This window comes from Talpa europaea (genome assembly GCF_964194135.1).
Source record: "Talpa europaea genome assembly, chromosome: 8".
NCBI lineage: Eukaryota > Metazoa > Chordata > Mammalia > Eulipotyphla > Talpidae > Talpa > Talpa europaea.
This window is the reverse complement of record NC_140075.1, coordinates 62,990,930-62,999,277: the sequence shown is the minus strand read 5'-3', so window position 1 is coordinate 62,999,277 and position 8,348 is coordinate 62,990,930. Positions and strand designations below refer to the sequence as shown.

Here is an 8,348-nt window from a genome sequence, read left to right as displayed (position 1 = left end):
TGTCTTCATGTCCCTCTTGGAAGAATCTTGCCAGCTGATATCTCAAATAAGTGCTAGGTTTGTTCCGGGCTCGTCTAAGAGAGAGTAGGAAAAACATGTTGAGTCTCTTCCCATTAGTTTTTATTTAATTTGGGGGTAATATTTTCACTCCTCCATAAGTGCTCATGTCCCACTCACCCTCTTTAAGCCACCTGTCCAATACCCCACCTTCCTCCCTCCCCCTTCCCCTTCTCCTGCCCTCCTATTCCCCCTGGCAGAATAGAGGCAATACTGGACTTTCACTAACTCCAAGATTCACTCCTCCTTTGCCTGTGTGTGTTTTTTCATTATCTATATTGCACAGATGAGTGGAACCATCTGATATCTGTCTTTCACTTACTGAATTATTTCACTTAACATAATCTCCTTGAGTTCCATTCCTTTTGTACCAAAAGACACTATTTCATCTTTTTAATAATTGTATAGTATTCCATTGAGTATACGTAGTCCACAGTTTCTTTATCCATTCATCTGTTGGTAGGACTTGGTTTGGTACCATGGGTTAACTACTGTGGACAGTGCTGCTATGAACATAGCATAAGTTTTTTCATATTGGACTTTTCATATCTTTTTGATAAATTTCTAGCCGAGGTACTGCTGGACCATATGAGATATCCATTTTTATTTTCTTGTGCTATCTCCATATCATTTTCCATTGAGGTTGCACCAACTCGCATTCCCATCAGCAATGATGGAGAGTTCCTTACTCTCCACATCCTTGTCAATATTTGATATCTTCATTGTTTTTGCTATGGGTTATTCTCACAGAGGTGAGGGGTATCTCATTGTGGGTTTTTTTTTGTTTTGTTTTGTTTCGTTTTTTAAAGAGGCACGTATTTTATTTATTTATTTGTTTGTTTGTTTATACATGCACTGGGTACAGTCAGAAACGCGGGAGGGTAAGAGAACTCACCAGAGCAAGAGCACGAAGCAGAGCAGGCAGAAGGACCGAAGTACACTGCTGAGGGGAGCAACGGGCGGCAGGAGAGGTCTGCGCGCCATGTGGGACCCTCCTCCAGTGGCTGGGGAGCAGCCGGGGATCGAACCTGCGCCGCAGAGGCCAGGGGCAGCTTCGCAACCCAGGGCTCAACCGCTGTGCCAACGGGGAGGCCCTCTCATTGTGGTTTTATTTGCATTTCCCTTCTATTGATAATAAGTGATGTTGAACAAATTTTCACGTCTCCAGGCCTTGTGAATGTCTTCTTTAGAAAAAATATCTTTTTAGGCCTTTACCCCAGTTTTTTGATTGGGTTGTCTGCTTTTTTCATTGTTGGATTATTTAAGTACTTCGTATTTTGTGGAAATTAGCCCCTCACCACATGTTATGTGCAAATATTTTTCCTTATAGGTAACCTATTTTTTGTGTATGATGCTTTCTTTTGAGGTACAAAAGCCTTTAGTTTAATGTAGTCCCATTGTCTATTCTTACTTTTGTTTCCCTTGCAGAGCTGTACAAGTAACTTGCATCTTTTCCCAAATTCCCCAATGAAGCACCATAGTTGAGCATTTAACCTGGAACCAGGACTTGAAATTTCAGGCCTCTCTTCACTTATAATAAAACAGATGGCAGCTCTGGGGCAGCTGCTGATCGGAAAGACAGTCAGCTTAGAATGAGGAAAGAAAATCACCACGCAGTTCCTGTGGTTATCAGCCTGCCCTGCCCTGCCCTGCCCTGGCTTGATGGATTATAAAACCCACAGCTGGAAAATAGAAGCAGCACTCGCTATGGGCAGCCTCTCTGAGAAGATGCATCGTCTTCCTCTCACCCTGTTGTTCACTGTCCTGTGCTCCAGGGCTAAAGCTGGTGAGTCTCGGGCCCTTTCCACTAGAAGCCGCAGGTTCAGCTCCTACAACAAAGTTTAGTCCGAATAGAGTTGACTCTCAAAGAGGGTTCCAGGCTCTCTCTTCAAGAGCCAGAGTGGAAGCTTCCACTTGGGATGTGCCCACCCATTGTCCGCAGCCTATAATAGTTCTCAGGAACCCCACGTAGATTCGGGACATCCCAGAGCAAGTAGAAAAGGAGACATATGTGTCTTCTCAACACAGAAGGTGAGAGCATGTATGAGGGCCTAGGCCCCCTTCATCCTCTCCATTCCAGACCGCACGTTGTCTGGTAATATGGCCGTTCGGACACCACTCACAGGCTGTGCAGAAGGGTGAGACAGGAGCCTGGAGAGACTGGCTTAGTGAAAAGGAGGGCTGAGGCAGGGGCAGAATGGGAGTGGGGGAAAGCCCAGATGAGCAACACTTGCATGGTTGCTGCGCCTCCATGATGGGAGGAGAACTCAGTGAGAGGCTGCGGGAGGGGAAGGAGGCACCAGATAAGTGAGAGGGAGGATGGACAGAGCACAGTGAGGGTGAGTGAGGAGAAGCCTCTCCCTCTTGAACCCAGCTCGCACATTCTGCGGAGAGAACACCGATGCTTGTGCTCAGGCCTGGGTTCTCTGTTCCAGGGGAGATCATCCGGGGCACAGAGTCCAGGCCACACTCCGCCCCTACATGGCCTATCTGGAAATTGTCCTTCCCCAGGGTAACCTAGCCACATGCGGCAGCTTCCTGATAAGAAGGAACTTTGTGCTGACAGCCGCCCACTGTGCAGGAAGGTGAGACTTCAGGGATGTCTACCCCAAACCAGAGCTATAGAGCAAGCAGAACCAGGAGCACACCCTTGGGGGACCTGAGGAGAGGCCCTTGACCTGGGTCAGCCTTAAGAGGAGGCAAATTGGGCAAACATCACAGAAGGCCTGATCCTCAGTCACTGAAAACACAACTCCCCTACAAAGCATCTCTCTTGCTCCTGTGTGGTTGGTGCCCATACAGGGCGCCCTGAATTAGGAAATGCTTGTCCTGCTCTGGGTCCTCCATGGACTCTGCTCAGTCCCCAGCAACTCCAAAGGTCCTGGAAATTATCTCTGTTCCCTGAAAACTCCCTTCCCTGAGCAAGACTTGAGCCCCCCCAATGCCAGAAGTGAACCAAGCGAAGAGGGGTGGCAGCATCCAGTGACCCAGTGAAAGACTCCACTTCCTGTTCCCCAGAACGGGCACATCTCAGACCATCACTGTCTCCCCTTGTCGTTCCGTCCCCTCACAACAGGCTCATAGTGGTGGTCCTGGGGGCCCGTGACACAAGACAGAAGGAAGACACGTGGCAGCAGCTCGAGGTCATAAGACAGTTTCCTCATCAAAGTATGACGACATGAGTGTCCAGCACGACATCATGTTACTGAAGGTGACAAACTGTTCCTCCCTTCTCTACCCCGTCGTCTCGTCTTCTCCCACAGGTCCCCATACCCCCAACCTGCCTCCAGACTGCACCCCAGCAGCTCAGTCCTCTGGATGTGACACTCATATGGCGCCATTGGTGCTGTCCGACCTTCCTCTACTGCCCCCGGTTCCTTGTCCAGAGTTCCTTGTTCCTTGTCTACTGCCCCCTCATTCCTTTCACAGCTCAAGGAGAAAGCCAACCTAACCCTGAGTGGGGACCTTTCCCCTGGCACCCCAATTCAATGTCATCCCACCTAAGAGGATATGCCGGGTGGCCGCTGGGCAAGAACAAACGTGTCCGGCCCGGGCTCCCACACTCTGCAAGAGGTGAAGCTGAGAGTCCTGGAACCCCAGGCCTGCGGACACTTCCTCAAGTTTTACCGCAATCTCCAGCTGTGCGTGGGCAATTCCAGGAAGACAAAGTCTGCATTCAAGGTGATCCTCGGAATAGGATGCTTCTCCACAAATCACTCTGCAGGGACTAAGCTCTCCTGAAGGAGATGGGGTGAAGGCTGCCGGGCAGCACTGGCTTTGCGATCATGGCGCCTGGGAGGCGGGAATGTCTCTCTGTGGAGCCTCTTGCGTGGCCGCGTGCAGCCCCTGACGGCCCTCCAGGCCCTACACGGGCACACAGGGTGACTTTATTTTACGACACAGAGAGGTTTAGAATGCCAGCACGGGGAAGGAGCCAGCACGGGGCGAAGAAACGATAAAATGATAGGCCGAGGAGAGAGAAATGATAGTACCAGAGGAGGGGTTGTCTTGATTTACTGATGCGCCAAACTGAGGGACATCCAGAACTGGGCTGTTGAAGTAGCTTCGGATTTTAGATCAAAAGCTTTTTTCTGCAGTAAAATCTTCCCTCCTCAGACTTCCCCTCAGTCAGTCCCCGCATCCACCCTACTCCCGCGCCTGGCGATGACATAGGTGTCCTCTCTGAATCTTCCGGGTCCGGGGCAGGCCCCGCCCCGCCCCGCCCCTGCTCTTCCCGCCCCCACGGAGCGCGCTCCCCGAACGGCACATGCGCAGAGAGGTCGCCCGCGTCTAAAGGGGAGCCCTGGCCAAAGACTCCAATTCTGCGCAGGCGCAGTAGGTCCCGGTCGCGATGCGGGTGCTCGTGGGTGAGGGAAGAGTTAAAGGAGTGGGGGGCGGGTGTAGGGAAGATGAGACGGAGATGCAAAACTGGGGGTCACCCCGAGGGGGGCACAAGTACCCAGGCCTGGAGATTAGGGCTTGCCCTGATCCCGCGAGCTGGGTCACCGGCGCCTCGCGGGGAGGGCGGGAAGGACGGGGGAGTCTGGAAACGGGTGGGATGGCCGAGGGGGCGCGGGGGGACGCGGGCGTCCCCCGAGGATGGGCACCGCTGGTTTTCCGCGCAGGTGGAGGAACGGGCTTCATCGGGACAGCCCTCACCCGGCTGCTGAGGGCCAGGGGCCACGAAGTGACCTCGGTCTCCCGGAGCCCGGGCCCCGGGCGGGTCACGTGGGTAGGTCGGGCCCGGGCGGGGCGGGCGCGGGGCGGGGCGGGGCGGGGCGGGGCGGGCTCCGGGCATCTTGCTCTCTCCCCAGGACGCGCTCGCCACGTCCGGGCTGCCCGCCTGCGATGCCGCGGTCAACCTGGCAGGAGAGAACATTCTCAACCCTCTGCGAAGGTCAGCCCGGGCGCTCAGGCTCACAGTCATCAGAGCAGAGGGAGGACAGGAACCACTCTGATGAGACCCCTGACCTGTGGAGGCAGGACTGCCGGATAGAAAACCAAACCCATGTCCCGGGCCACTCACCCTGCGCCTCGCCTCACACCCACCTGCCCTGAACCCCGCAACCGCTTGGCTTTGTCCTCAGTTGTAACTCTGGATGCCCCACAGAAGACATGCCTTATCCCTTGCCGGGAGGGATAAACCATTTCTCTAAGCCACAAGGCAGGGTTTTACTGGACCAGGGAAAGAGAGGGTGTGATATTTGCATGTATTTAGTAGCTTTTCATTTCATTTCCCGTTTTTCCTGCAGGTGGAATGAAAACTTCCAAAAAGAGGTTCTTAGCAGCCGCCTGGAGACCACCCAAATGCTGGCGAGAGCCATCTCGGAAGCCCCAAGACCTCCTCAGGCCTGGGTCTTAGTCACAGGTGTAGGTATGCGGCAGTCATAAGCTCCTAAATTTAGTCAGGGGAAGGGGGAGCAGAGGGGAGGCTCTTCTACCTGTAGGTGCCCAAGAGTGTGGGGCTCTACCAGACACAGGAACCTTCTAGCCCCTGAGTCCAAGTACTTTCATGATCAATGGGGATCCTTGGAGAAAAGGGGGAGAGGGTAACACTGCTCCCAGTGCCAGGAAAAATTCCACCTACTCCCAAAGTCCTTGCTTTTCACAGCACATTTCTCTAGGAATAGAATTTCTGGTTCTGTATTTCACCTCGGGGATCAAATAATTTCAATTACAGCATGTATACCTATCCCTATTCTAAGTGCCTTGCACCTATTTCGGCTTTAATCCTCACAAACACTCTCTGAGGTAGGTGCTATTATATCCGCATTTTAAAGATGCAGAAGTTCTGCACAGAGAAGTTATGTAACTTGCCACAAATAAGTGCTGCAGCTGAGATTAAAATTCAGGCAGCCTGGCAGCCAGGGGTTAAGAACAAGTCTTTGTTCTTAACCACTGCTCTGCAGCAGAGGCTCAGCTTAGTCCTGCACCAAAGAGTTGTTCCTCCAGGACTGGAGAGATCAGCTTATGGGGAGGCTCAAGGAGAAAATATTCATGACTTGTCTTCCCATGGGGAGATCCCAAGGGCTAAGATGGGTGAGACCAAGGGAGCCTGTGACTGAGAAAAGTCAGGCACAACCAAGCTATCCAGGGCCAGAGCAATGGACGCTATTCCCCTGCAGCTTACTATCAGCCCAGCCTGACTGCAGAGTATGATGAGGACAGCCCTGGAGGGGATTTTGACTTTTTCTCCAACCTCGTAACCAAATGGGAAGCTGCAGCCAGGCTTCCTGGAGACTCTACACGCCAGGTGGTGGTGCGCTCCGGTGAGAACCCCGGGTTGGGTATCAGACAGGATCCACCTCCTTCAATCAGTGTGGGGCCGTGGGGGTGTCAGAAGGGCTGAGCTTCCAGAGTGGGAAAGTGCCACCACTTCTGGCCGGCCTGCAGATGGGAGGATGGAAGTCCCAACGCCCCACACCCTCGCTGTGCTGCAGGCTGAATCATAAATCAGCTTGCAGAGTGAGGAAGGGGAAACAGGTGGAACAGAACAGCCAGGCTACCTGGAGGCTGAGGGGCCTCCCTCAGTTATCCCTTTTGTCTATTTTAGGGGTTGTGTTGGGCCGTGGGGGCGGTGCCATTGGTCACATGCTATTGCCCTTCCGCCTGGGCCTGGGAGGCCCTATCGGCTCAGGCTGCCAGTTCTTCCCCTGGATTCACATCAGGGACCTAGCAGGAATCTTGACCCACGCCATTGAAGCAAACCATGTGCAGGGAGTTCTGAATGGAGTGGCTCCAGCCTCCACCACTACAAATGCTGAGTTCGCCCAGGCCTTGGGCGCTGCCCTGGGCCGCCCAGCCTTCATCCCTCTCCCCAGCACTGTGGTGCAAGCTATCTTTGGTAGAGAGCGCGCCATCATGCTGCTGGAGGGCCAGAAGGTCATCCCACGGCGGACACTGGCCGCTGGCTACCAGTATTCCTTCCCAGAACTAGGGGCTGCCTTGAAGGAAGTTGTAGCCTAAGTGGGAAGGCTCAGGACAGAGCACAAGTCCTCAGGAGAAGCTTTCTCGTTAGACTGTGAAGAGGCTCAGGTACTGCTGTACTTGAGTCCTGAAACCATCTGGCATCTTGGGATTCTTCTCCCTGTCCTCTTGGTCCACCTTATTTAGCTGAGGTTGTCCACTGTCTCAGGCCACAATCTCATTAAGTTGAGACCTTAACCATTTCAACTCCTTGTGAAAAAATTTCCATATTTGGGTTTCCTATGTGTCCCTTCCCTGCCTCATTTTTTTTCTTCATGTTGTGTAGAGAATCGTCTGCTGTTTAGCCAATAAAAACAAGTGATCTCACTAGCCTCGGCTCATCTCTAAGGCCTAGATCCTCCTAGAATTTATTTCAAGGAAAATCACCCTCAATGACTCTTTCCCTATGGAGGCATTGAAGTTACAATGAGCAACACCTCCCTTCTTGGTCCCTCCATTGCCAAGAGTTGGTAAGAAATTTGGGGCAGAGTTATCACGTGGTAGACAACAGAAAACAAGCAATGACCCATTTCCAATGATTCTGTGGTCACCCTGCATACTTGCCCACACAGTGCCTTTAGGATGTCACCAGAGGAAGAGATGAGACCCTAGTCTAGGCCTTCAGATTGTCACTGAATGGCAGTGAGTTAATGAAGCAGTGACACACTGGTCCCAGTTGAAGCTGCAGCAGGACAAAGCCAACTTCCCCATCCGTGAGACACACTTAGCTCTCATCTGATTGGGGCTACCTACTTCAATCAACCAGGGTCCCCAGCATAAAAGGGCAGATGATAGCCCTGGCCTACTGCATACCTACCATCCTTAAAAACAAAAGGGGCAAAGAACTTATTAAAAACTACAGACTCAACCCTACTCAAGAAAAGTCTCAAGTACTCCTCATCCTCTCCCTGTTTATCCACCCTGATACCTGCCACAACTTGGCCAAAAGTAGTTCCACTAGCCCCCGATTCAGGCCACATTAAACCAATTTTTCTTCTGAGAGGATTGTAGGTCATCTGTCTGCCACTGTCACCTCCCTGACTAACCTGTGTCCAAATCACCTGCCCCCCAGATCAGTATGGTCTAGTGGTATACATCACCAAGGAAGAGGGGAGAATTCTGGGACTCGGGCCCCATTGTCATCCATGGACTTACTCTAGTTGCTGGAGGGAGGAACTGGAGTGGCAGCATTGAACTCCCTGTGCTGCTCAGGGGACAGAAGTCAGAGGCTAGAAGGGATGGTCCTGGGTCTGGCTGTAGAGCCCCACAGCACATCCCAGGGTCTCGCCTGACTGGTCTCCAACTGCTCAGGAAGCTGACTAGCT

The 8,348-nt window shown here is 52.5% G+C and overlaps 1 protein-coding gene across 1 annotated transcript; it reads left to right on the top strand.

The window, feature by feature from the left end:
- Nucleotides 1–4,408: 4,408 nt before the first annotated feature.
- Nucleotides 4,409–7,023, top strand: LOC311176092 (epimerase family protein SDR39U1; the record flags this gene model as incomplete). The annotated part of the gene is made up of 6 exons (XM_084241424.1): nt 4,409–4,424; nt 4,683–4,789; nt 4,872–4,954; nt 5,310–5,431; nt 6,183–6,326; nt 6,611–7,023. The coding sequence occupies 6 exons, from the start codon at nt 4,409–4,411 to the stop codon at nt 7,021–7,023; spliced, it is 885 nt and encodes a 294-aa protein (XP_084097550.1).
- Nucleotides 7,024–8,348: the final 1,325 nt, after the last annotated feature.